Genomic DNA, 27,167 nt, shown 5'->3' with positions numbered 1-27,167 from the left:
AAACTGAATCCCAGGCCTGCCAGAGAACAGCAGATGCCCAGAGGCGAGGCGGGCTGTTGGTGAGGGGGTCTGCCTGTGGCTAGAACAGAAGGGACACCTGGGGAGTTGCAGGAAATGTGGCTTGGGGGCCAGGCCAGGGAAGTGGAGATTGGTCCCGTGGGCCATGGGGTGGGGGTCAACGAAGGCTGTGGACCAGTGAAAGCCCTGGGCCTGGGAAAGGCAGAGTTTGCTGCAGAGACGCTGGCAGGGCCCCCCCTGGGAGGCTCCAGCCCCCCTGTGCCCCCAGGCCCTTATCAGCTCTGTGACCACAGGAAAGGCCCTTCCCATCTCTGAATTTCCTCATCTGCAAAACAGACCAAAAGCCTTGTCTGGAGGTTCCTTCCAGTCTGCGATCATATGACTCTGGCACCCCCACTGCAAGCTTTCAGGCAGGGCTTGGGGGATGGCCACAAAAGCTCTCCCTCTCCCACCCTGGGACTGGTCCAGCCTGTGAGGCTTTGTCCATGCCATCCCATCCCCAGGAATACCTGCTTCACGTCACCAAATCCTGCCCAGACCCCACCCCAGCCCCTCCCAGGTGCTGTCTCAGTCCTTAGCTGGCTCTGGGGAGGGGAAAGCCTCCCCTCAGCGTCCCTGTCTCCTCCCATGCACACAGCCATTCATTTTGTAATGTCCTCTTATGTCCTTTGTCTTGTGTGGTCACCCCACAGCCAGAGCAAGATACAGTTGACTAGTAACTGCTTCCATTTGGGGGCACTTACCACAGGCCAGGCACCAAGGGTGCTCTATCAGCTCATCCCCTGGCTGTTAGCACTGCCCACTTGCAGGAAATGCTGAAGCTCAGAGACAGACAATGTGTCTGCAGTGACCTTGCAGGCCTCGGAACCCTGTCTTCACTTGGTAATAGCCAGGACACCCCCAGTTTCCTCCCATCTCCTTGGCTGTTATTTCTCCATCTCTTTGGCCTTTTTCCCACTTCATCTCCCCAGCCTCCAAGGCAGAAGTGCCCCAGACCCAAGCCTTGGTCCTCTTTGCTTTTCTATCCCACCAGCTCCCTTAGCAATGATGCCCAAACATGTATTTCCAGCCCTGCCCTCTCCTCAGAACTCGAATATCTGCCCACCTACTGTTTCCACTTGGAACCTAAATAACATCACGATCCCCACATGTCCACATCTGAACCCGTCTTCTCTCCATCCCCCTCTCGGCAGTCAGTCCTTCCATCCTTCCAAATGCTCCAGCCAAAATTTGGCAGTCATTCTTGGGCCTCCTTCCCCTCCACATGCAAAAAAGAGAACAAATCCTGTTGGCTCCACCTTCAAACAGAACTGGAATCCAACCACTTCTCACCAGGGCCCCCGCCGCCAGCCTGGTCTGAGCACGGGGCTGGGGCCTTTCCCCACCTCCAACCTTAATCACCATCCTCATTTTACAAATGGGGAAACTGAGGCTGGGGGAGGGCTTTCCCCAGAGTCACCTGCAAAACCCACCAGGGCTGGCTGGAGCCTGGGTCTGCCACCACCTCCCTGAGGCCTGTGTCCTCAGCTCCCTGGTCTGACAACATGGCCAGGCTCTGCATGTGCTCTGGCATGTGTGTCCCAGAGGAACAAAGAAGCTGCCAGCTCGGCTTATGTTTCAAGACATCTATCCTTGCCCTTGACCAAGAGATCTTACAGGGAGACCATGGCCAGGCCGGGTGCGGGGCAGGGGAGGAGGGGAAACCTCAGTAGAAGCCGCGTACCTGGAAACTGGAGAGCTCTCCCGCCAGCCCGGGTCTGCCAGTTCACATGAGGAGACCAGAGCGGCAGGGGCGGGCTGGAGTTCGCTCAGCATTTATTTTGTACAGCTGCTTAAAAAGCTTGTTTAAAATATAGATCATTATATATATATATATTTATATATATAAAATATAAAAAGATGAATTGAGGCCAGCCACCCCAAAGAAAAAGCTATGTTTTATAAATATTTCTGTAGCTCCCACATCCCAAAGGAAGAAGAAAACAAAATTTACAACCCAAGCTAGTGGTTCCATGTGATGGGCCCAGCAGGCTCAGGCCCTGGGGTGGGCTGAGGGGGGTCCTGCGGAACATTTTGATGAGGGTGGGCAGACTGCTTCCTGGAGGCTGGTCTCTCCGGCCCTGAAAGGTCAAGTCCACACCCATCTCACCAATCTCATGCCCCTGGCTTCTTAGACCAGCCTGGAAGGCAGCATGTGGGTACTCCAGGGACTCGGCCTGCCAGGTTATTTTTAATCTTGTCGGTTTCCTTTGATGTCCTAGCCCTCCTTCCAGGGTGGCTCAGCCTTCTGTTCCTGGAGGCTTCCAAGTCGGGGCGAGGCATGAGCCGCCTCCCACACTTGGCATCTGGAATTCACAAGCACAAATCCACAGGCCCCAGGCTGCCGAGGGTCCTCGGGTGGAGTCCGTGCTCCTGTGTGGGCCTCACTTGCAAACATAGCGCTCCACGGTGCGCTCACACCTGCGGCAGGTGACGTAGCAGCACCAGTGGTACTTGCAGTGGCACCGCTCGACCACGCGGTCTGTGTAGGGGTTGTAGCCGCGCCCACAGCACATGAGGTCGCAGCTGTCACTGCCGTTGGATGTCTTGTTGCATTGCCTGGGGGGTGGGCGACAGGAGGTCAGTGAGTGCTCTGGTGACCCCTGCAGCACCTGCACCTCCCAGCCGGGCAGCCCGCCTCCCCCGTGGCCACTGAGTCAGCCCCTTATGTAAGCTGTCTTGATCTTTGGTGAATTTTAAATAATCCTCTTCCCTAAGAGTACTTCTGACTCTTCCCTACATTTCTAATAAGCAGTTACCAAATGATGGGGTGGTTCTGTTTTCTTGGAAGCATCTTTTTTCTGTTTCTTCTACTACTTCTAAATACTAGAAGGACTCTCAAACCAATCTGTTTAATAATCCTATCTTCGTATTTAATCTTTAATTAATTATAGCAGATGTAAAGATCATTTTTACTTTTTAGAATCCCAGGATGAATTCGAAAATGCTCAGAATGGCTCTGGCTATGGGGCACATGCCTCTAGAAGGAGAGGGCTCTGCCCAGCGTTTTCTTTCCTCCAGCAGTTTACCTCACCAGAGGCATGCAGGGTCCTTGGGCCGGTGGATTATTATGCCCATTATACAGATGGAAACAGGCTCAGTGAGGGGCAGAGGCTGCTCAAGGTCTCTCATGAGTGTGAATAAGCAGGACTTAAACTCAGGGGTGCTGAATCCAAGGCCAGTGCTCGCTCTCCCTACCCTAACTGGCACAGAGCCCACGGGCCCCGCAGGGGCTGCATTTCTTCTTGAATAAGAAAGATGTTGGGATAAGAAGACGTTGAAGGTCCCTATGAAACACAAATATCCTTCTGTTGCTATCAGTTCTTCAGTCTAGTGAAAAAACATCTGTTCAGATTGACAGTTCCTCTAGCCGGGCTGAGGCTAGAGAGGGGATGTTTTTATGGGAAGCAGTTGCAGATAGAGCAGCAGGGGTCTGGGGCACTGGGCAGGGATAAAAGGGTCCCCACAGGCATTTCAGAATGTTCAAGATTGGCAAGCCCTAGAGATAACTGAATCCAAACCTCATATTTATTGATGGGGAAACTAAGGCATAGAATGGGGACTTGCCAAAGGTCACACAGGGTGAGCACAGGGTCTGTGAGAGTTCAAGAAGGCTTCCTAGGAGGGGAGGGGTCATCTAGGCTATTTCAGGGAAAGATGAACAGGAATCTAACATGCGGAGGTGGGGAAGGCTGTGGGAAGTAGAAGGAGCAGCTTGGGCAAGGGCAAAGGACCTGGCCTGGTATGAGTCGTGAGAGGATGGATGGAGGGGAGGGCTGGAGGCAGGGGGCGGGGGAGGCTGGGCAGCAGCTGGCGGGAGAGGCCCAGGCCTGAACTGGAAAGCGACAGTGGGGTGGGAAGGAGGGGAGCGCCTGGAGAGAGAGTTGGCAGGTGGCCTGTGTGAGGGGCTGCGAGCAGTGCCAGGGCCAGAGGCAGGACCCCAGAGCCACACAGACCCAGGTTCAAACCCCAGCGCCACCACTTACTGGCTGCGTGACTTAAGGCAGGCCACTTAACCTTTCTGGTCTTTGTTCAGCCACTCAACACCCATGAGTCCCTCTTAGCCTTATCCTGAAGGTCTCTGGCTGACCACTCAGTGGTATGAAGGTGGTAGAGTTCCTTTTTTATTTCTGGATCCCTGATACGCAGTGTCTGAAAACCTGGCCTCTGATGTCAGAGCCAGACAAGGCTTGAGACGGTGCCTGGGAGGAGGAGTTGGAGAGGGCGGGGCCATGGGCCCAGGGAAGGGCCACTGGGATGCCTGGCTCTCAGGACATAGGGTGGCACAGGCCCCTGGGAGGGCGGGATTCAGGGAGGCAGGCCTCTGGAAGAAACACAAGGGGGCTGCAGTTTGGAATACTGATTGCTGATGAGGCCTCAGTTTCCCCAGGTTAGATTTGAGGAGGGCTGCAAGGCATCTTCCCCAGCTAGGGAGCCAGCCTCCAGAGACATGCACCTGTGTAGTGCCTCATACAGTTAACAAAGCTCATTTCTGTCCAGCCCACTGCACTCGCAAATCCTCTGACCTCATCAGCCACACGTTTCCCCTCCTCCAAGAAGCCCACCTTGTTGTCCAGGCCTGGGCTTCTCTCTACCCCAGCCTGAGCACTTGCAGGCTCAGACCCCCCTCCCCCGTGCCTGCCAGAGCCTCACATAACGGGTGCAGGACGGGCTTGTGGCTGTAAGCTACTGAGGTGTTGGGTTACTTGTGCTGCAGCAAGAGCTGACCAGTATGGGTGCCTGCCGGGGCCATGACCAGAGCAAAGGCTGAGAGCTGAGCACGGCAGGAGACCTGGGGGCGGGGGGATGGGGCATGCCAGGAAGCAAGGAGGGCGATGGTGCTGTGGGATGGGGCCTCGTCCTCAGTGCTGGGGCAAGTCCTAGGCAGAGGGGGCAGCTGGGAGAGAAGAGGCCTCGCAGCCTGAGGCAGGGCCAGAGGGAGGAAGGGGAGACACGGCCTGGCAGCCTGGTGCAGAGGAGACGCTGGGTAATTGGAGATCACTCTCCAGCCCTGTGAGCTGTGTGCTGTCATCCCCACTGCTCGGACGATGACACTGAGCCGTGGAGCCGTGAAGAATCTGAGCAAGTCCACCCTGTTAGGAGCTGTGCCCTTCCCCGACACACACACACACAGCAGCGCAGACACAGGGAGCCTCTCTCTTCACTCAGGGGTCCTTGGTGGGCTTCCCAGCTCCTCTGTGCTCTAGCATCCTCTTCGCCCTCCCCCACCCCCTCTGCCTCAGCCCGGACTCTCACTCCTTCCTGTCTCCTTGGCTGGACCTGGTTCCATCTTCACTCCACCCCGACCCCCTCAATCTGGCCTCCAGATGGGATTCTGGGCCTCCTCACGGAGCTGCTGCCCTGGCCTGTGGGGATGGAGCCCCCCAAACCACCCCTCCTCCTCCTGGAGACAGGAGCGTGGGCTGCGGAGGAAGTGAGAGCTGGCTGGGCACCAACTATGTGCCAGACACGTTCCCAGACACCCACTCTCTGGTTCAATATTCTTTTAACCCCGCGGAACACTCGTTTTGTGGAATGCTATTAGGGACTCCTTAATAAAAGAGTTCCACAGCCAAACACCTCTGGGAAACACTGGCTTGAACAGATCCTTTACTGCAGGATTCCTCAGAGTGTTTAATATGTTCTTGTGAATCACCAGAGAATTTCCCAAATGTATCTGACTGCAGAATTCTTTCTATTGCAGAATCTCAGAACTAGCTTTCCCCTGAACTGTTTTTGGGAAATGCTGCTCGCCTGCATCCTTGCCATCCCCACCTGGCACATAGTAGGTCTGCAATCACCCCTGGCTTCCTCCCTCTCTCTTGTCCTGAGCTTGCTGCAGCCGCCATGATAAGGCCAGCTGTAGGGACCCCAGCCCTGGCTCTGAAATTGGGGACCAGGGGGTCCCCAGGAGGAGATGAGAGGAGCTGGAGCCCAGAAGGGCTCCCATGTCCCTACATGGGAGCGCCATCTCTCTACAGAATGCAGTCAGCCCTCTCCCTCCTTCAGCTCTGGGCAGACTTCCTGTGTGGCCACAGGCTGGCCACTGCCCCCGCCTCCCCTCATGCTTCTCAACTGAACGACACTTATCCTTCATCTGTTCATTTGACATTTGCTGAGCACCTATTTTATGTCGGGCAGCCTCTTTCTTATCCCCTGTCTTGCAATATAGTCATTGTCTCGTCCCAGCTGTCTCCCCAACTAGGGGGAAGGCTGGGCAGAGGCCTCCCACTGGCCTCCATTCCCCAGGGCCCTGCTAGAACAGGCACTCCCAGAAGATCTGCAGGGGGCCCCCTGGACCCTGGCATCTTCTCTCAGCATTCCTGGGGCCACTCCCCTTGACGGGGCAGGGCCTCTATTCCCAAATGCCAACTGAGTCCTGACTGTGCCTGGCCTGAGCTGGGGTGCAGCATGTGCAACATCACTGAGCTTTCCCTGCCGGGGAGGCAGCAGGCCCTTACCTGTCCTGTGTGCCATGGGAGCCCACCTTCTCGTTCTTCATGCAGAAGTCAGGCGAGCTCTGCAGATAGACAAGTTCCGAGTCCTTCACAGGCCGGATATCCAGGTCCTTGGGCACCAGGTGCTTGCGGGTGCCCATGGGTCGGTGAACTACCTTGGTGGCTGACAGGTAGCGGGTCTTGAGGTCAGCGGCCACGTCCCGCAGCTCCTGCAGCCCCTTCCAGCAAGTGCGGATGGAGCAGGAGCCAGACACCCCATGGCACTTACACTTCATTTCCAGAGAGGCGCGCAGAGCCTGCGGACAGGGGAGGGCGTCGGGCTGGGCAGCCAGAGCCCCCTCCCTGGCCTGCCCCGGGACCCCGGCCCCACCCCCTGCGGGGCTGCACGTGGGCAGGGAGTATCGCCCACTCCAGCCTCAAGTGTTGGAGCTTTCTGCTCTGAAGTTTAGAGCTGTTGTGGGTTCTCCTCCAACCTAGGGGCAGCTGAGAGGGGCAGCAAGACAGTGGCATTTGCAGGGAGAACAAATGCCATCTATCAAGCACCTGCTGCATGGTCAGTGCCCTAACGTGTAAGCTAGGTTAATGATCACACAGTCCTTCAGCGGGGGTATCACTGTTCTCTCCATTTTCAAAAGACGAAACAAAGGTTCTGAGAGGCTGTCTCATGTCCAAGGTTGCACAGCTAGAAAATCGCAGAGCAGGGATTTGAACCCATGTCTGAGGGTGATTCCAAAAGCCATGGCTTTTATTTGTTCCATGCTTTTCCTCTCATGCAAAACTGGGGCTAACTAAATGCTTGCTGGAAGAAAAGATGAGAAGAAAGGAAGGGAGTTGAGGAGGAAGGGAGGGAGGGAAGCAGAAGCAGGGGTGAGTGCTTGGGGCACCTGTCCCCTACCCCCTCCCAGCTGGCCCTGCCCCTCCACTGCCAGGTGACCCTCAGCAAGCCGCCTCACCACTCAGGCCTCTGTCTTCTTTTGTGCAAAGTAGGCACATAACTCCCGCCTTGCAGAGTGTTGTAGGGATTAAATGAGATGACACATGTGCAAGGGTTTTATGAACTATAGAAGTTGAATCAGTGCTGGTTCTGAAAAATTGGTTTAAGTAATAACTGTGATGAAGATGGGGGAGGCTTAGGCTCAGGGGCGTGGGTAGACTCTAGCCCTGGCTTTGGAAGTAACTCTCTCCCATCATCTTCCCTGGGCTTCAGTTTCCCCATTTGTGTCTGAAGGCAGGAACCTTCCAAGGGCCTTTCAGCTCTGTCTTTTAAATCCCTCTTCTTTCCACACAGGACTCGATTCCCCCTGCCCAGGCCTGCCCTCCCGCTTGCCTGGTACAAAGAGCTGCAGGGTCACGGGTCCCCTGAGCCCACCCTTGGCATCAGAGAGGTGAGGAGACCCTTGCATTAGAGAGATGAGGCACAGAGTGGACAGGGACTTGCCCCAAATCCCTCAGTTAGTAAGTTAGTAAGAGAGCTGGTCAAGGTCCCAGGGCTCTTTCCCCCTAACCAGTGCCAGGAGGTGGGGACTGAGAGTCCTTTTGGGTATAAAAATTGGAATTTGCTGAGCAAAGCCTGTGGAGGGGACAGAAATGAAGTAAACAGGACTGCAGGGCATGGAGGCACTTGTGAGTTGTCAAGGAAAGGTCAACTAGGTTCAATTCCTCAGTGTAAGGTGGTGGAAGGGCCTAGAGCTCCCAAGGCCCACCTGCGCCTGCACTAACCATGATCTCATGTGACCCTCACACAGCCTGCAGCTTGGGGTAGGATATTGAACCCCCTTGCAGATAGCCCGAGGTATAGGCCTGATGTGTCCTGAGGCTGAGGACCCTCTCTGGACTGCACAGGGGGAGAGGAGGGCTGTGCCCCTCGTGGCAGGAGACTTAGGGCTGGCCATGGGGTGGGAGTGGGGGATTGGCTTCCATGGATGGGGGCAGGTCAGCAGGGCAAGGAGGCAGCAGTCCTGAGTCCCTGGCCAGCCTCTGCTACAGACCCACAGCGTGATCTGGCCTCAGTTTCCCTAATGTCTAAGGCTGGCCTGTGCACCTTAGAATCCTCACACAGGGAGACCGGTGAGAGAAGGTGAGGACATGGAAGCCCCTGGACTTGGAGTCCCACAGACCTGGGCTCCCCCATGCCTTGTGTCCTTGGCCAACCCGCCTAAGTTCCTTCTGCCTCACTTGGTGCCTGTGTAAAGTGGGGCTACCAGGGTGCAGGGAGGAGCCAAGAGATGCCGTCTGCACACAACTCTCTGGCTGAGGCACCAGCCTTGCCCCTCTGGGCCTTTTCTCCACCTGTAGAAAGGGACAATAGTACCTGCCCCAGAGTCGTTCTGTGGACCACAGGAGAGAAAATCAATCAACGACCTAGCACAGTGTCTGCAAACCAGGATGCTGTAACATTTTTTTTTTTTTAATTTTCAAAAGATAAAAAGGTCTGTCCATTCCCTTATGCATGCATCCACCCAATCTTTTGTGCAATGAGGTGAGGAATTAATGAAAAAATGATAATAGATGTTTTGGGGGAACTGTTTTGGAGGTTGGTGTGGGTTTGGGTGGGAGGCCTCATTAAACCCAAGGAGATGACTCCGAGGTATAGGCTCTGTGGCCACAGCCCTCTCCACACCCCAGAGGAAGACATGGCAGATGGGGACTTAGCACCAAATCACCTCCACCATTTTATACACGGGACAATTGAGGCCAGAGAGAAAGTGACTTGCCCAACACCACTCATCAAGTTTAGTGCCAGAGCTAAGGCCAGAACTCAGAGCTCCTGACTCCTAGCTCAGTGCTGCTTCTGCTCAGACAACCCAAATCCCGGTGGACCCCCTGGAGGAGGAGGGCCAAGCAAGCCCCAAGCGGTTGGAAAGAGAGGAGCCAAGGGGGGTGGAAGCACTGGGTGTGGGCGATCAGGGCCCTCCCCTCTCCCCCCTCCATCGGGACACACTGGGTGGCCCTTTTCCGGCAATGGCACAAGCACAACCATGTTGGGGTGGGTGGGGTGGGTGGTTACCTGTCTCCCCACTTCACTGTTGTGTAGACGCATCAGTTTATTGGCTTGGGATCCTGTTTTTTTCACCTTCATAGGAGCATCGGAAAACTTGGCCCCCATGAGGAGCCCGTAGCTGAGGTTGTCTGCACATCCTCCCCAGCGGTTCCCGGGCCCGGGTGGCTCACCTGGGACGGGGCCGCAGGAGCAGCCGGGCAGGTCACCGGAGGTGCAGGCCCGGGCGATGGCGTGGCTGATGGCGGCCGCCGACAGCGCATACACGAAGGCCGACTCCCGGGTCCCTATGGGTGGGAGGGTGGGATCAGCAGGGTGAGGCCATCTGGAGGAGGACTTGCCTAGGTCTGAGGACCTAGTCCTTTACCCCACTCTGCTGTGACTAGGAGCATGCCGGTGGAGGACAGCACTAGGGCCACTGGTCTGTCACCATTTCCCTGGTCCTCCTCCAATACACTGACTGGCACCCTCACTCACAGCCCCACACCCACAGGCACACACTCGCTCACAACTCGCAGTTCTGTGCTTCTGCCCCTGTCTCCCTGCACTCAGTGCTGCGGCTGCTTTCTAGAAAGATGGCCCAAGCTCTGAGCTCCTCAAAGAACTCAGGACCTGCTGGGTCAGACAAGTGTGCAAAGAGCCTGCTGTGAGCTGAACTGTGTCCCCCAAGATACATGTTCAAGTCTTGACCCCTGGTACCTGGGAGCGTGACCTTACTTAATAATAGGGTCTTTGCAGATGTAATCAAGTTAAGAAGAGAACACATTGGATCAGGGCATGCCCTAAGCTAGTGGCTGGTGTCCTTATAAGAGGGAGTTTTGGATTCACAGACACACACTGAGGGAGAACGCCATGTGACGATAGAGGCAGAGACTGGAGTGACATGGCTGCAAGCCAAGGAAGGCTGAGCACTGCCGGCCACCCCCAGATGCTAGGCACAGGCAAGCGCCCTCGGAAGGAGCAGAAGTCCTCGATCTCAGAGTTCCAGCCTCCAGAACTGTGAGACTACGTTTTTGTTGTTTGAAGCCAGCCAGTTTGTGGTACACTGTGATAGCGGCCCTAGGAAACTAGCACAGAGCCCACGTGCAGCGGCTGTGGGTGTCCTGGCCTTGGGTCTGAGGCCCGCCTCCATCTCTTCACTAGCAAGTCACTTGCCCTTCTCGAGCCTCAGCTTCCTTAACTGTAGAATACAGGTGATAATACCTACCTCACAGGCTTGCTCTGGATTTCAAATAATTCAAGAAGGAAGGAAACTTTGTCAAGTGCTGCACAAACATTAGCTGTTACTGTTTAGGATCCATGAGAGAAGATACTACTGTGCAGGGAGAAATCTGACTCATTCAGGTGCTTCTGCTTGGCAGGGGCCTCCCCCCAGAAGCCTCCCCTCCTAGGAAACTTTCTCCACAGGGGATGCTCTTCTGTCCCTACACCACTTAGTGCACCGCCCAGCAATTTCAGTAAGCCCAGTCTAGGACTACCTGTGGCACACCTGTCTGCCCGCAGGGAGGGCTCTACAGCGTCCTCCTTTATATACTCCCTTCCCAAGAGCCTCCCTGCCATGTGGTCCTAAGTACAGCAGGCAACAAGCTTGGGTCACCAAGCAGGCATCGTTCATTCCTTCATTCATGCCTGAGGGCACACAGTATTTGCCCTGGCATCCACACTGGAGATGTTCACTCATCTATATGTTTGTTCATTCATTCATTCATGCCTCAGTATCCACATCAATGATTAACTCATCCACCCATATGCCCATCCATCTGTGCCTGTATCCATCTGTGTATCCATCTTTTCACTCATCTACCCATGAATCCATAAAGCCCCATCCATGAATTCAGCCACCTATCTAAACACACATATATTTATGCCTGAATGCGTTCATCCCACCCACATGCACTCAGCAGCCCTCAGCAGCCCCCACCAGCTCCCTACCTCTCTCCAGGTCAAGCAGGTAGTTGGGGGCGAGCTCGATGGAGGAGCAGTTCCAGCGCATATCGGCGAAGGCCCTGCGGCAGGCCTTCATGACCTCGCGCGCGGCGTGCACAACGGTGTGCATGAGCTCCAGGTTGCTGCGGCACAGCTGCACCTGCGCAGACACCAGTCCCTCTAGCTGCTTGCAGTGTTGCGTCTGGTTCAGCGCCAGGGCCGCAGGTGTCTTGGACAGCGCCCTGTACACCGCAAAAAGGCAATGGCCAGAGGGAGGAAACACAGGGACGTGAGAAGCCACGTTACTTCCACCTGCCCTGCTGGCCCCAGCCTTCCCTTGTGGACTCTGGGAGCCTTTCTTAGAAGGAGCCAGGAGGCAAAGTGCCTCCTGGAAGAGCAACAGATCCCTCTCTCACCCCTGTGACCTTGAGCACATTACTGTCCCTCTCTGGGCCTCAGGCCCTATTCATAACAGTGGCTCACAACCCCCATCCTACCTAAGCTTTATGATAATCACACTAATAATAAACAGTTTCACAGTTCACAAGGCACTCATATCCACTGCCTTTCGTGCTCACACAGCTGTGAATTATTACTTTTTATGCAACATCCATTCAATGCTGAGCAGCAATGTGCCAGAAATCATGCTAAATACTAAATTATTATAATCAGAATAATTATACATAAATTAAGTGAGACCTTCCTATGTACCACATGAGTTAGGAGATTTCCATCAATGTTTCATTTAATTACTAAACCCATTTATTATGTTATAAACTCTGATATCCAAGCAAGGAATTGCTATTAAAGGATTAAAGAGCCACTCAACTTTGTAATGACCTGGAACTTAGAAAATTTAGTATCTAATCCAGACTTAGCCATCAATTTGCTGTATGACCTTAGATATCTGTGCCTTTCTCTGGGCCTCATTGTTTGTACCTGTAAACTGTATATCCTGAAATGGGTTCCAGTAGACACTCTAAAGAAAGGAATCCATTTCCTCATCCCAGTTAGACTAACCAGTGTTAAAAAGACTGAGAATAAATAAATAAATATACAAACAAATAAATGGTCGGGGGGGGGGAGGAAGAAAGGAGACACGACAATCACAATTCCTTGAGCTTGTTAAGACAAGTGAACAGATATGATGTTGACGAGGGGAAGCGGGAGGGGGGAAAGGAGGAATTGGTAAAGGGACATGAGAATCAACTACATTGTATATTGATAAATTAAAATAAAATAAAATAAAATAAAAAGACTGAGAATAATAAATGCTGGTGAGGATGTGGGCAAAGGGGAATCCTCCTAAACAATTGGTGGGGGCCAAGCCCGTGGCGCACTCGGGAGAGTGTGGCGCTGGGAGCGTGGCAACGCTCCCGCCGCGGGTTCGGATCCTACATAGGAATGGCCGGTGCACTCACTGGCTGAGTGCCGGTCACGAAAAAGCCAAAAAAAAAAAAAAAAAAAAAAAAAAACAATTGGTGGGACTGCAAATTAGTGTATCTGTTATGGAAAACAGCATGGAGGTTCCTCAAACAACTGCAGATAGAACTCCCATATGATCCAGCAATCCCACTGCTGGGCATATATCCAAAAGAATAGAAATCATCATGTCGAAGGGATACCTGCACTCCCATGTTCATTGCAGCTTTATTTACAATAGCCAAGATATGGAACCAACCTAAGTGTCCATTAATGGATGACTGGATGAGGAAAATGTGGTATACACACACAACGGAATACTATTCAGCCATAAAAAAGAATGAAATTCTGCTATTTGCAGCAACATGGATGAGTCTGGAGAAAATTATGTTAAATTAAATAAGCCAGACAAAGAAAGAGAAATACCACACGTATGTCCTCATTCATAACTGGCTGCTGGGAACGGAGGGACGGAGGGAGCAAGAAAGGAAAGAATGAGGGAAAGAAAGAAAGAAAAGACCACAACAATACATTTATCTTTCAGAAGGAGAGAACAAGCCGGAGGATACTAGAGATGGTGGGGAAGGAGGGAGGGGGTTTGGGAAGTGATAGGTCAGGTAAAGGGCATAAAGAAATATCATAATTTGTAAGAATGAATATGCTAATAATAAATAATAAAAATTTAAAAAATAAAAAAAAAATCTTTGAGTGTACAATTAATATTTGTGTATTTATAACTCAATAAAAATGTAAAAAGATGTAAAAAAAAAAAAAAAAAAAACAAAATAAAATAAAGAAAGGGATCCATTTGGGAAACATGATGTACTATGTCTCCCCTTAGAGAGTCATGATGCATTTACATTTTAAAGATCCTGAGAAGTCCTGTAGCAAAGCAACAGGCTTGGTTTTGTTTAACTGAGAGTCTGCTGAGCCAGTTGAGCACCAGTCCCTTTGCTTGAGGAGCACTGACCTCATCCAAGCCTTGGGAAATGTTGCCTTAGGGGGTCTCTGGACTCTGGTGATGTTACAGGACCTAAGAGCTTCCCAGACCCTGGCTTGGGGCACTGGGATTCCAAACACCGGGTCCATCCTGGATCTTCTGTTCTCCCAGGCCTACTCTAAGGAGCAGACTGCACCAGCATTTCCTCTAAGTACGAGCTAGAGGGACCCTATAGCCCTAAAGGACTTCACATCCACTTGCCCCAGTCCCCCAGCAGGAGGGCATCTGGAACCCAGGACTGGCTGGCCCCCAGCAACCCAGCAGAAACCCTGGAGGGACAGGGGGGCAAGAAGAGGCTAGTCTGCAGCCACAGTGCTGTGTGCCCCACCTGTTGCAGCCCCAGCAGTCCTCACCCAGGGTCAGGGCTGATATCTGACCAGGTGTAGATCCCAGCACTCCTGGTCTGAGCTCTGGAGGGAGGCAGCGCAGTGCCAAGGGGACCACTGGCCTTGGTACAATCCCAGCTCTATCACTCCTCTTGTGACGTTAAGAAAGTCACTTAACCTTTCCTCTCTCACCAACCTCCCAGCATTATCTGAAGGATCATATCAGACAATGAGTGTCACGTGCACTGCCCAAGGCTGAAGAGCTATGACCAGTGCTCAGTGATGGAAGCTACTGCAGTTACTGCCCTGGTGGTCTTTTCCTACCTGCGGGCAGTCTCCCCACACCCACCTAGTCAAGACCACGGGCTGCCACCTGACATTCAGAATCCCTCACAGCCTGGTCCCCAGCTCTCCCCAGCCTCTCGTCCTCATTCCCCACGTGTTTTAATATCTGGCCGCACCAGGCTCCTGACTTCTCTAACAGGGTCTGTCCTACCACCATGCCTTTGCCCAAGCTTTTCCTGATGCCAGGAATGCCTTTCTTCCTACTCCTATATTTGAATGAATAAATGAACTCGATCTACTTGTGGAAGAAATACTTACTAAGCACCAACCCTTCCTAGACTCATTTGGTAATGAATATGACATAGATCCGTTCCTCAAGGAACCCCTGGTCTAACAGCTGGATAAACCTATCAGCAGTTATAAGTCAATGACCCAGCTGTTCCAGCTCCTGGGCTGGCCCAGGGAAGAGCGTAGGCTTTGGGAACCAGCTGTGTGACCTTGGTAATCTACTCAACCTCTCGTGGCCTCATGGTCCTCATCTGTTATAAGGAAATGATAATTTCTACTTCAAAAGGCTATGGCAAGGCTTAAGTAAAATAACGTATGCAAAGTGTTTGGAACATTCATTGATGGGGTCCCCCTGCTTGGTGCCAAGTGAATGTTGGACCAGAGGGAGTGAGCAGACCTGGGCTCTAGCTCAAGCTCTGCCCCTTATGTGCTGTGCAAACTTGGGCAGATTGCTGCCCCTCTCTGAGCATCATCTACAAAACATGACCCCTAGGGGTCTCACAAAGGCCGAATGAGGTAATATGTGCTACATTAAGTACTCAATAGGTTAGGTGACATCCTCCTGCCTCTCTCTCTCTGCCATGCCCCACCCACCCTATAACTCCCAGACATATAAGCCTTTCCAGAGACCCAGGAAGCAGGCCTAGGGCAAGCAAGCATGGCCTAGTGTCTGTGGCTGGCCTGCGTGAGGGCGACTGTGGGAGTCCTGGCCCTCCCCACCCCACACTGTGAGCAGGGAAACGCTGGTGTCCAGAAGCCAGCACCCAGCCCAGGCGGGCCGCAGAGCAGACTGCAGACATGTTTTCTTGACCTGGTCTGAACTGTGCTCATCCTCCCTGGCCTTCCTTCTGGGGAACCTGTTGTTGGAATCCCTGTAGCCCTTACCGGGTACACTTTGACCACACAAAAGCAAACGTCATCACCTCAGCGTGTTTCTGGGCTGTGAACAGCCCCTCCACCGCCCCCCAGCAAGCGCTGCCCACACACGTGGCTGCTGTGGAGTAACAGACTCCACGTGGGCACAGCACCTCCATTTACAGAGCCTCTCATTTCACACCTCCGGGGTTGGCCTGGACCAGGCTGTTAGCCTCCTTTGTACCAGTGAGGACACTGAGGCTGGGCCAGCATCCTGCAGCAAGTCAAGTCATCCCTCCCCAGAGGCAGACAGTCCCTCCCGGTGGGCGTGGCCTCTCTCTCCTGGTCCCCTCCCTGTTCTGACTGAGCTGCCCACACTCAGCCTGTCTCGAGCCCACTTTGCCCTTCACCCTCACCCCTCTGAGTGACAGCGAGTCACACATCCGGCCCGGCAGCAGCATGCAGTGGGCACTCAGGCAGCGTGGCTGCCTTCCAGATCCCTTCCCTGGGCTACTCAAGCCAAGAAGGGGGCTGAAGTGGGCTGAGCCTTTTCCTGGAAGCTGTCAGGCAGTTCCTGAGCGCTGGGCGCTGCAGCTCTCAGGGAGGGAGCTCTGTGCTCCTGGGGCTTGGGGTGTCATTGGCTGAGCACCCTGGGTGAAGCCCTGAGCCACTCTGGTTTCAGTCTCTCCACCTCTGAAGTCATCGGGCAACAGCCTCCCCCGCTGGCCGTGAGAGAAGGGCACCTCCCAGATGAGGCTCAGACGCCCCAGGCGGCCAGAGGATAAATAGGAAGCTGTTCTGGAGGCACCTGGTGGGCGCGGGGCAGTGTGAGCCCCGGGGACCTGCCCTGGAGGCGAGGGAGCTGCCGGCTGGGACTTGGGAGCAGCCAGCTATGGGGCACTGGGCAGCCCGCCCACGGGAGCGTGCAGGCGGGAGGCAGCAGATTCCACTCCCGATGAGGGCCCTGCGGTCATCTGGTAATTAGTGGTAATGACCGTTTCTAACTAAATCCCCCTTGGGGAGGTAATCAAGGATTAGGGCGGGAGGTAGGGGAGTTACCCTTGTGGACATCTCTCCCGGCTTGCCTTACTCTGGCAGATCTCTAATTGGAAACATTTTGGTTTATCTGGGGGGTGGGGACATGGGGGAGAGGGTGGAAGAAAGGACAGGAGGGGACAGGAGGGAACAGGGAGTTCACAGGCAAGGCCTACGCCAAGGGTTCTGCTGGGGTGGCCTAGGGCTTCTCACACTCAGGAGCCAGGAGTTCCCCTGGGACTGGCTGGGGCAAACCCAGATTCAAGCTCTGGCTCAGCTGCTCCCCCACCATGTGACCTTGGGCAAGTCCCTGCTCCTTGCGTGTCCTCAGTTTCCCCACGCATAGTCTTCAGTTCCTGTGACTACTGCAGGCTCCAACAGTGAGGACATTTTCGAGCACCCCAAGCTTGGCAAATAGCTTTATCTCCTACCCATCGCCTGAGCTACAATCCTCCCTCTCCCTTTCCACTCCGCCAGCCTATCTCTGTTCCTGGGTGGTCCTCCCTCCCTGACGCCTGCAGGCAGGGCCATGTCATCTCCAGCTTGACTTACTATACAGTATCCTCACTGCCCTCCCTGCCCCACTTTATCACTGAGTTGTTTTCCTGGTGTTGCTGGATGCCCTACCCTCAGGCACCTTTAGGGTACCTGTCCAGGTAAGGCCACCTTCCAAGAAGGGCCTCCTTCCTGGACTGCCCTTCACAGCATCCCTCTCCCTCTAGGCTCAGGGATCAGGCCATACAATGGGTTCTAAGCCAAAGACCTGGCAGCCGGGCTTGGCCTCCTCTAAGTGGCCTGGGCCCCAGGGTCTCTCTCTGTCCTCTGCAGTCAGGCTGCTCACCATGCTGTGTGGAATCACCAGCCCATTCATTGCCAGGTGAATGTTCAGCAGAGCTGGGCTCCGAAGGTCCCAGCAGCATCACCCAGAATGTAGCCTGGAGCCCACGCTTTCCCCCAGGAAGCAAGATGGCATGAGTCAGTAGTTGCTGCTAGGGTAGATCTCACCCTACAGGTCTACACTTCCAGGAGGAGGACCCTGGCCAGGGCTGGGGGCCCAGCTTAGGGGCCCAGAACCTTGGGAAGTCCTGTGGTTCTGCCTCTGTGGACCCTGCTGACCCTGGGGTGGGACAGCAGTGGAGTCCAAGGAGACTCTGTTCCCTGAGCCAGACCTTTGTCCTGCCCCTGCCCCTTTGGGCTCTCCTGGGCCACGTCTGATCCTGGTGCCCACATGACAGGGAATATGGGGCAGAACTTGGGCTTTAGGCCACCCAGGCAGGTCCAGCCTCTCTCTGGGCTTCCATCTACCCCCCTGTGATGGCCTTGAGGGACCTCTGCCTCCAAAAGTCATGACTCCTAAATTAGGCCCATGTCTAGAGACCAGGGCTCCTCAGAACTTCCCCTCCTTCACCCAGCCACCCAGCCGTGGGGCTACGGCTGCCAGTCAAGGAAGGAGAAGCCCCCAGGACCTACGGCCTGAGAGTCTTCCTGTTCCCTCCTAGGCTTTGTCCTAAGACTCCAGGGCCAAGAGGGACCAGTACAGTTCCTCTCCTCCACTGTATAGATGGGGAAACTGAGGCTGATGAAGGGCCTGGAGCCTGCAAATCCAGTCCTGCCTAAAGGTGACATGGGTTCCCCTTCATGCCCATGACTGCCCAGACCTCAGAGACAGAAGCCCACCCGCCCCCCAGATGCTCACCCACCTGTGCGTCTCATCCTGAGAGGGAAAGCCTCAACTCGCCTGGGCCTGACACTTGTCAAACCAAAAAGCTGAAGAGCAGTTTCCACAGCATTACCAATTCCTATTGTGCAAGTGAGGAAACTGAGGCCCAGAGAAGGGCAGGACTTGCCTAGATGTGTACACAGCCAATCAGAGGCAGAGCCAAGCTTGAAACCAGGCCTCCCAGATCCCAGGCTAGGGCTCCCTCCACCCCCATTTTAGAGCTGAGGAAACTGAGGCCCAGAGAGGTTAAAGTGATTGTTTTGCCTGGCTAGTGAACTGGCAGAGCTCAGGCTGGGACTCAGACTTCCAGTCTGGGGCTCCTTCCACCCCACTTTCAGCAGCTATGTTCCTTCTAGAGTCTCTTGGGACTCTTTCTTCAGAGGCCCCACCCCTGCATGAGTGGCAGGCTTGGGGCTGCTCTGGGGTGGGGCTGGGGGGGTAGGGCAGCCTTTATGAGTCCTCCCAGCCAGCCTGGGTCTTTCCTCTCACCTGGAGGCCCAAAGTTCACAGGTTCACAGGAGACTGGGATAACCCTCAGCCCCTCCCCACAACCAGGGCAGCCAAGAATGGGGTGGATGGCCCAGACCTGGGTCCCCTCCCCAACACTTGCTGGTTTGGGAGTCTCCCAGTGCCTGGCTTGGGTGGAGGTAAGGTAGGAAGGGTCCCCAGGCTATTTCTGGGCACGTGCTTCCATGGGCAGCCAGGTTCTGACCCACTCGCACCAGCCCTCATCCCACAAGCTCAGGCTGAGTCCCAGGTGCCCACCACGTGGGCACTCCAGATCACTCAGCCACATCTGGTTTCAGTTGCTGTGTCAAATGCCCCTTTCATGTCCAGTTCACTTTCCAAAGCTCAGGGCAGCATGGCCCCTCAGGACAACCCCAGGACAGCTGAGCATCTAGCCCCACTGTATACTTCCCTGTCCCCAACTGTCCCATGGCTCCTTGTGACAAACAGGCCACAGAGCCAGACAGCCTCAAATCATACCTCTACTACCTACTAGCTGTGACACCCTGTTAGTTAAAGAGCCTCCGTTTCCTTTTCTGTGTAATGGGGTTAGCAGTAGAACCTACCTCACAAGGTGGTTGGGAGATTTAAGATTTAAATGAAACAATACACGTAAAGCACTCAGAACAGTCCTAGCAGGTAGCAATGGGTGTGTGTACATATATACACGAGGGTACTGCAAAGATTTTGTGGAAAAATAGAATTAAAAGATAATATGAATATTCCCACATACTTTTTGAAGACTCCTCATACACACACACGCGCGCATGCACGCACGCACAACTGTTATTCTTAAACTGTGCCTCTTTTCCTGCTTCCTCCTCTATCTTAAGCTCCAGCAAGAGTTTAACCATTATCAAGAGGTTTGGCCTCGTGGAGCCCATCTGCCTGAATTCTGATCCCATTGTCCCTATTCCAGCTGTGTGACTTGGGGGTGTTACTGAACCTCTCTGCCCCTTATTTTCCTCATTTGTAAAATGGTATCGACAACACTGTCACTTACCTCATAGGAGTATTATTAAAATTAAATGACTAAAGCTCTTGGAGCAGTGTCTGGAACATTTACTAGTAGGCTCTTGTCATTCCTGGTTCTGCAAGTTTTCCACATGCCCTGTCCTGCCTCTGTGCTTTTGCTCATGTTCCTCCTGCCTGGGACGCCTATTTGGCAATCCAGCTCTGCCCGTCAAAATCCCACCTGTCCTTCCAAGGCCAGCCCAGTCACCTCCTTTAGGTGGACTGACCACTCCTCCTCTGGGCTCCCATGCTCTCTCCTAGGACACAGAGCACAGTCCACTTTGTGTTTTTACCTATCCGTCTCCCCTAAGAGGCTGGGAGCTTCTTTAAGGCAGACACTGAGTTGTCCCATTTCTGTCCCAGCCTGGGCTATGCAGAGGGGGTAACATGGGTGTTGGCCTTAAGCACCATCTACCCCACCACATGCCAGTTCGGGGGCTTGTGTGAGTCACACACTTCTCAGAGCCTCAGTATTTCCACTGTTGAGCAGGGGTAATAGCAATGTCTCCCCACAATGCTCTTATGAACAGCAGATGTCACCCAAGCCCAGTTCTCAGCCTCTGACACTCCTTGTACCTCTCAGCAAATCCTTTCCTTCTTTGGACCTCAGTTTCCTTATCTGTAAAATAGTGGTAGTGGGTAAGGGGGGCTTGGATTCACTGACTGGAGGTTCCTGGCAGCTGGCACAGTGCTGGGTTCCCAGCAACAGAAACAAGGTTGCTGGTTTCTCACAAAACTCATCAGGGACATCTGGGAAGAGCTGGTGCCCCATGGCTGGGAGACCACTGAACCCAGTCCTCTCCTCACGAACAAGAAACTCAAGAATATGGGGCTCCCCTCTTGAACTGTGAATTAATGGGTAACTTGGCCCCAGAAGGGGCAGGGCCAGTGACCTCCAGACTGTTTGCTGGCGGCCCAGCCACTATCGCCCTGTCTTCCAGCTAATCCACAAACCCTCCTCAAGGCCTCTCCCCAACCCCCATAATCTGTCCCCTGCTGCCTTATCTGCACGGCTCCCTCCCCTGCCCCAAACTCCAGATGGGCGTCCTGTCCTGGACTCCCCCAGATCCTTTGCTCAGGGAGACTCCTCTACCCAAAGCGCCCTCCTCCCTATTGCCCCCACTTGCCAAACGCCCAGCAACTCTTCAGTCACTAGAGGCACCGCCCCTGAAAAATCTCCCCAGTGTCCCAAGTCTGTGCCCCCGCCAGGCAGTCTCCCCTCCTCTCGGCCCGACAACACCACCCCGCTCTCTCCGAGGGCACTTGGACACTTGTGGAGTTATTTACGGCCTGGGCTTATCTCTCCCAGCCCAGAGGGCAGCTCCTCCACGAAGGGGCAGGGTTTTCCTCCTCTCTCTCCCCGCCTGCAAGGCCCCCAGCCCCCAGCGGAAAGTAGGCACTCCCTTCTGCGGGACCGGAGGGGGCCTCTCTCCCCCATCCGCCCCTCCACAAGTAATTAACATCTGAAGGAATACCGTGCACACGTGCACAGCATCTGACAGCCTACCAGGCTCTTTCAGGAGCCTCTTCGCATCTGATTTGAGTGAGGTGGAGGTTCTTCCCCTCCTTTGACAGAGGAAGACACTGAAACTTGAACGTTTCCCCAAGGTCACGCACGTGGAGGGGACAGGACTGCCTTTGCAGACCTCCAGCTAGGTTTAAGGAGACTGCCAGGGAAACAGTCTTGTGCTGGCCCCCAAGGGCCAGGCGCCCCTTGAGAGGACGTCTTTTTCCATCTGTCCCTGCCGAAGGCTGGGCAACTCCATCGCCCTCCGCGCCCCGTCTCGCTCCCTCTTCGCAAGCCCCCCGGGAGGTAAGGACATCTTACAGAGGAGGAACCGGAGGCTTGAGAAGAATGACTAGCCCACAACCCCCGAGCCAGTTTGGGCTGCCGGGTCTTGGCGCGCTGCGCGACCCAGGGGGCCCCTCGCTGCCCTCCGCCGCCCCAGCCGCCCGTCCGCGTGGACGCGGGGTCCCTACTTACAGCCACTTGATGCCGTAGCACACGCCGGTCTGGAGCGCCAGCGCGAAGAGCAGCGCCTCGCAGACCTGCGGCCGCGCCCTCATGGTGGCGCAGCGGGCGCGCCCGGGGGTCGCAGCCAGGAGGAGCCGCGCCGCAGTGCCGCCGCCTGCACGGCCGCCGCCGCCCGTCCTGCGCGCACGCCGCCTGCAGTCGGAGAAAGCGGAGGCGGCGGGTTAAGGCGGCGCGCGGGGCGGGGGAGGTGCTTTATTCAAATTACAGAGGAGGGGTCGGCCCCGGGGAGCGTCCCCTCCCGCCCCGCACAGCCGGGGACGCGGCGGTGTCTGGCTCGAAGGAGGTGCGGCCGGTGCGTAGCCAAGGGCGTGTCCACCTCGTGCGCCCCGGACGCCCCTTCTCGCCACTCGGGCTGGGAACGGGGCACCCGGAGAGACGCTCAGAGAACGAGGCTGAAAGCCATTGACTGGGAGGGAGAAAACGGGACAGACGTACGGACTGCGGGACGGGAAGGAGAGGACAAGCGGTCTGGGGCGGAGGCAGCAGATTCGGGGCCCAGAATCTCGGTTCTTATCCCTGAAATATTCCTAGTTATTTTGGCCTTGGCAATTCTCCTTCCCGCTGGGCCTCGCTCTGCTCTGTAAACTGCAGTGATTCGGGCACAGTTCGCCTTTTATAAAGAATGTTAACCTAACGCGATCGCATTTGTTCCTCCCAGCAACCCTGTGAGACAGGTGCTATCATCACGGCCCCATCTCACAGATGAGAACACTGAGGCCCAAGATGTGAAATGGGTTTGTTCCGCTAGTTGGCGGCAGCTCCAAGCTCTGTGGTCTAATCTCACGTCTACCCCTGTTCAGTGAGTTCAAGGATCGTGAGAAGACACGAAATTCGGGGGCTTGCTCCGGACATTGGTTTCTCAATCTGGGAAGGGGAAGACTAGAAATGGGATGGCAAGGCTCTTTGTAAAGTGAGGGCTGTTCAGGGTCCCGGGTCTCCGAGTCCCTCTTTAGGCGCCCCACTTTGGAGGGTCGGGGGCGGGAGTGGGCCGGGCAGGAGCCAGGGCGAGGCAGCCCGGCCTTCGCGGAACCAGGAGGTTCGCGGGGCCGGCACGACGCTTCCTCCGGCCGCTAGGAGGCGCCCTCGGGCCGCGGAGGAGCAGCTACCCCGCCCGTGCGCAGCCCACAGAGCTGCTTTCTCTGCCTTGCTTTTTTTTTCTCCCCCCTCTTCGTTCTCACCTCATTAACTCCTTTCCAAGCTTCTCCCAAATTTACTAACACCTGGCGTTCGCCCGGAGTCATACACAGCCCCAACCCCTCTCCCCCTGGGAGGAGCAGAGACAAAGGGATTCCTTTCTAAAGAATTTTGGAAATTGGAAAAAGGAGGCGCCCGCCTTAGTGGGGGGCGCTGGAGCGGGGAGAGGGCGTTCTCATCTGGCTCGGTGAGCTTGGGCAAGCCCTCAACCAGCCCCAGACTCAGTTTCCCCTGCTATAAAGACAAGGGACTGGACTTCACGCATCTCTTCTGTTATCTCCAGCCTCCCAATAGTCTGCTGGTCTCTGGATTCCCCTCTGCCTAAGTTTCCACTATTACGTACACCTGTGTAGGACGTGTATCTGTGCCTTAGGCACACTCACAGATTGAAACCCCACTGTTTCCTGGAGCCATCCGGCAGGACCCAGAAGAAGGCAAGGAGAAAACCCTGAATTACAATTTTTTTCCTCCTCCGCAGAATTCCCCAGCTCAGCGCCCAGCACAGAGGCGCTTGCTACAAACATGTCCAGTCAAGGCTGGGGGTCTGAGCGGAGTTCTCGGTGTAACCGAGTCCCCTCGTCCCACCCAGCCTGTATCCAAACCCTTGTCTTACTAGTCCTGGAAGTTTACCACACACTTCAGACGAGAAAAATAAAAATACTCGCTGGATATGGGAGGCGGGGGCAGGATCAAAACTCCAGTCACTGTCTCTCTCCGTCCCCCCTCGCAAAGTGCGGGCTCCCCCCAAGACCCCACCATTCCTGGGTAAGGAGGAGGCATGTGTGAATGGGGGCGCTCGGACTCACAGCGAGGATTCCGTGTCCAGCCCAACTCTCTCGGGGAGGGAAGGGGACACCCGGGTCACACAGCGGGGGGGACCCAGGCCTCCAGCTACTTCCAGCTCTTTCCGAGCGGCCCGGCAGTCCCAAGCTTCTCGCTTTGCCGCCCCAGCTCGTTGTTTGGGGGAGGCAGCGCCTGGCCTGGGCCTCCGGGTCCTGACGGATTATTCTTGTCCCGTGTAAGAGCGTCCAGGACAGCCGCGCGGGCTGCTGGGTCACCCTCAGCTGGGTCAGGGCGCACTCTCCTCTCCGAGCCCCCGGCCCACCAGGGGGCGCTAAGCCGGGGTTCGAGGTGGGATCGGCAACTGCCTGCCGCTCCGTGAGACTTTGGGCACGTCAGCTCCTCTTTCTGGGCCCCAGGGTCCTCATCTGGGGATGGGATGAGGTGTAGAGTGAGTGTCCTCTTGGTCCTGCTCGTTCTGTACGACATCCACTTGCTCTGATCAGCCCTGAACTGCCCGACTCCTTGTTTCTGGCCCGGAGCCTCCTTTGGGGCCAGGCGCGTAGTGGGCCCGCGTTAAAGCGCAATGTCTTGGAGAGATAGCGGTCCCTTCCTCCCCCGGGTGAGGAATAGGTCCAAGCTCTTCCGCCTGCGGCGGGCTGCGGAGAGGGCCTCTCCGGGAGGTGCACACGCTGGCCAGAGCGAGCGCATTAGCGCAGCTCCGCGCCGCCAACAGGTGGTCCTAAGGTTTGGGCTGTAGAGGTCTCGGGAAACCTCGCCGCTGGGGCGGCCTCGCCTCTGGGTCAAGCCGGCGGGGACTTGCAGAGCCTTCCCTACCCCGACGCGCCTCTGCTGGGCAGGGGCCGGCACGGCGCGCTGGGGCAGAGTGTCCACACCGCGCGTAAGGCCGGCGCCGCCCGTCCCGAAGCCTCCGGCAGCACAGCGTGCAGAGCAGACCCCGAGAGCCAGGGACGCCGAGCGACTGTTCAAGGTTACCTGCGAGGCAGAACGAGGCCGGGCCCGCAACCCGGCTTTGACCCCAGCCGCGAGCCTTTCGGGATATGTCTGCTCCGCTGCGGATGCTGCACCGGGTCTCCCGGGAGACGGGTTCTTTTGGAAACGAGAAGGGTCGGGTGGAGGTACTCGAGATCCCTCGCGCTACCAGCCTGGAGCCCGACCCCGCGCGCCCAAGGACCGTGAGGGACACGGAAGCACCTCAGCGCCAGGGGATGGGGGTGTGGAGTTCGTGCGCGAGCTCAGCCAGATGTTCCAGGCGGCTCCAGATGTGCTGCGGGGCCGGAGACAGGACTTTCTTCCTCCCCACCCCCCAGCCTGGAGCTCAGGTCTGTAAACAAACTCGGTTCTCCCGCCGCCTTTGGGAGCAGTTCTCAAAGCAAGGCGTCCGCCCCCGCTTCCCAATTTGGTAAGAGCTGCCGAATTTCTCTGTCTTTGCCACCCTCTCCCGCCCCTCCACAAACACACGCCCTCTGCTGCGGGAATCCAAGTCCCTTACCCCCGGGATGGCTTGGGTATGACCTCATCCACGGGCCCACAGGGAGGGGAGAGCTTGGAGAGGGCCGCAAGAACTACACAGCCCATCCCCATCCCGCATCCCCCTGAAGCCCGGGTGCTCAGGCCCCCGCGGATGCGCTTCGCAGGAGAATTCCTCGGGGCGGAGTGTTGCGAAGGCGAGGTATGGAGGGGGCTTGGATTACTTACTCGGGAATGGGTGTCCAAGGAGGTCGCGGCGAGTGCGACAAGCGCCGACCCCCTCGGACTCCGGCGCCCCCCGCCCTAGCGGGTCCCCGCTGAACCTGTGCGCGCTGCGCACGACCACTGCTCACCTCTCCGGGCGCGCCCTGCGTGCCCCGCCGCCCCGGCCGACCCAGGCAGCAGCGAGCGCGGGCCCCGCGTACTGCGGCTGGGTGAGCGGCTAGGGCGCCCTCTTCGTGAGGAGGCCGGGAAAAGACGCCGGGGATCCTGGCAAGCGGTGGCCGGCTTGGGTCCCTCGCGGACTCCGGCGCGGACGCAGGCTGCTCTCGGTTGCGCTCAGCTTCGAGGCCTGCGCTCGCCCGAGCTCTCCGCCTCGCCGGGCGCGATCTCCGGCGCTGACGGCCCGAACTGCTTTATAGGGCGCGGGCGGCCGCTTTGATCCGCCCACGTCAGCGCGCAGTAACCCCACCGGGTGGCTCCGGCCGCGCGCGCGGGGGGCGGGGACGGGGTCCCTGCGAGCCACCCCGACCCGCGGTGCCCCAGCCCGGCGTTCCAGAGGACTTCGCGCCCTGTTGAGTTCCAAAAGGGGACCGTCTCACTACCACTGGTGTTTACTGAGCGTGCTCGCTGCAAGCCTACTGCGTGCCTGCGGCGCGTGGGGCCCGGGTAAGGCCCATCTCGAATCTTCGCAGCAACCGGGCAAGAAACCTCAGCCCTCCAGAGGGAAGACCGACTTGGGTCTCAGTCTGGAGCCCGGCATCTTAGGTGTTCGTCTCGCAGCTTGGTTACTATAGGCGTCGGAGGTCCCGAGTCCTGCCTTCATGTCCGGTCCTGATGCTTCGCGGGGCCATCTCTCTAGACCTCCTGTTTCAGTTCTGGAAAAGGGATCAATGATTCTGCCTTCTCAGAGGAGAAAGGAGCTCGAGGACTCTGCGCTGCGAAGAGTGCTGTAAACCTCGGGCACCAAGCTAGGCAGGCGTTCTAGCTGCAGGGGTGACTGTTGGGGAGTCCTCTGGGCACCTTCACCCCGCTCCTCCCCTCTCGCCGCCCGCCCAGCAGAGGATGGGTTTCAGAAGCTAAAGGGAACTAGAGAGGCGCTTCCTGCACGGTATAGCCCGGGCTGGGGCTGCTTCTCCCCTCATTTGGCCACCCCTGACCAGACCTGCTGCCTATCCAGCCCCCTCCCTCCCCATACACACACCATGATTTCTAACTGGTGCTGTGGTATCTTCGGCTTCTGTCTCCCCCTCCTTCTAGGGGCCCCAATCCCACACGTTCTCAAGGATAATCTAGTTCATTGGCAGAAAGAGAAATGGAGATTTAGTTAATGAGACCAATCTTGCAACAAGGTTTAAAAAATGCCTGATTCTCTTTTTGCCCTGCTTTGCAGCTGCAATGAAGTGGCACTTACAGGCTGTCCCTCACAGGTCCACAGGTACCTCCACATACAACACACGTCTGGGCCCATAATGCCCATAGCAACCTCCCCACCATACAAGTGCTCCCACACGTGGACAGCCAATCCCCCTTGCAGACAAGACTGGGACATATCAC

At 56.1% G+C, this 27,167-nt stretch overlaps 1 protein-coding gene across 1 annotated transcript; it reads right to left on the bottom strand.

Annotated features, from left to right (window-relative positions):
- Positions 1 to 1,957: 1,957 nt before the first annotated feature.
- On the bottom strand, positions 1,958 to 21,983 carry WNT11 (Wnt family member 11). The gene is made up of 5 exons (XM_063095330.1): positions 21,876 to 21,983; positions 11,446 to 11,681; positions 9,523 to 9,800; positions 6,519 to 6,811; positions 1,958 to 2,616 (listed from the first exon to the last, which is right to left on the bottom strand). Exons 1-5 carry the CDS (start codon positions 21,956 to 21,958, stop codon positions 2,442 to 2,444), a joined length of 1,065 nt encoding a protein of 354 aa, XP_062951400.1. The 5' UTR covers positions 21,959 to 21,983; the 3' UTR covers positions 1,958 to 2,441.
- Between the last annotated feature and the right edge of the window lie 5,184 nt (positions 21,984 to 27,167).

Source organism: Cynocephalus volans, chromosome 4 (genome assembly GCF_027409185.1).
Source record: "Cynocephalus volans isolate mCynVol1 chromosome 4, mCynVol1.pri, whole genome shotgun sequence".
NCBI lineage: Eukaryota > Metazoa > Chordata > Mammalia > Dermoptera > Cynocephalidae > Cynocephalus > Cynocephalus volans.
This window is presented reverse-complemented; position numbering and strand designations above follow the sequence as displayed.

Coding starts and splice junctions, on each gene's coding strand:
- WNT11 (XM_063095330.1), bottom strand. CDS start 21,958: ATGAGGGCGCGGCCGCAGGTCTGCGAGGCGCTGCTCTTCGCGCTGGCG. Junction 9,801..11,445: donor CCTGCTTGACCTGGAGAGAG/GTAGGGAGCTGG, acceptor TCCCACCCATAG/GGACCCGGGAGTCGGCCTTC. Junction 2,617..6,518: donor TCCCATGGCACACAGGACAG/GTAAGGGCCTGC, acceptor CCCACCCCCCAG/GCAATGCAACAAGACATCCA.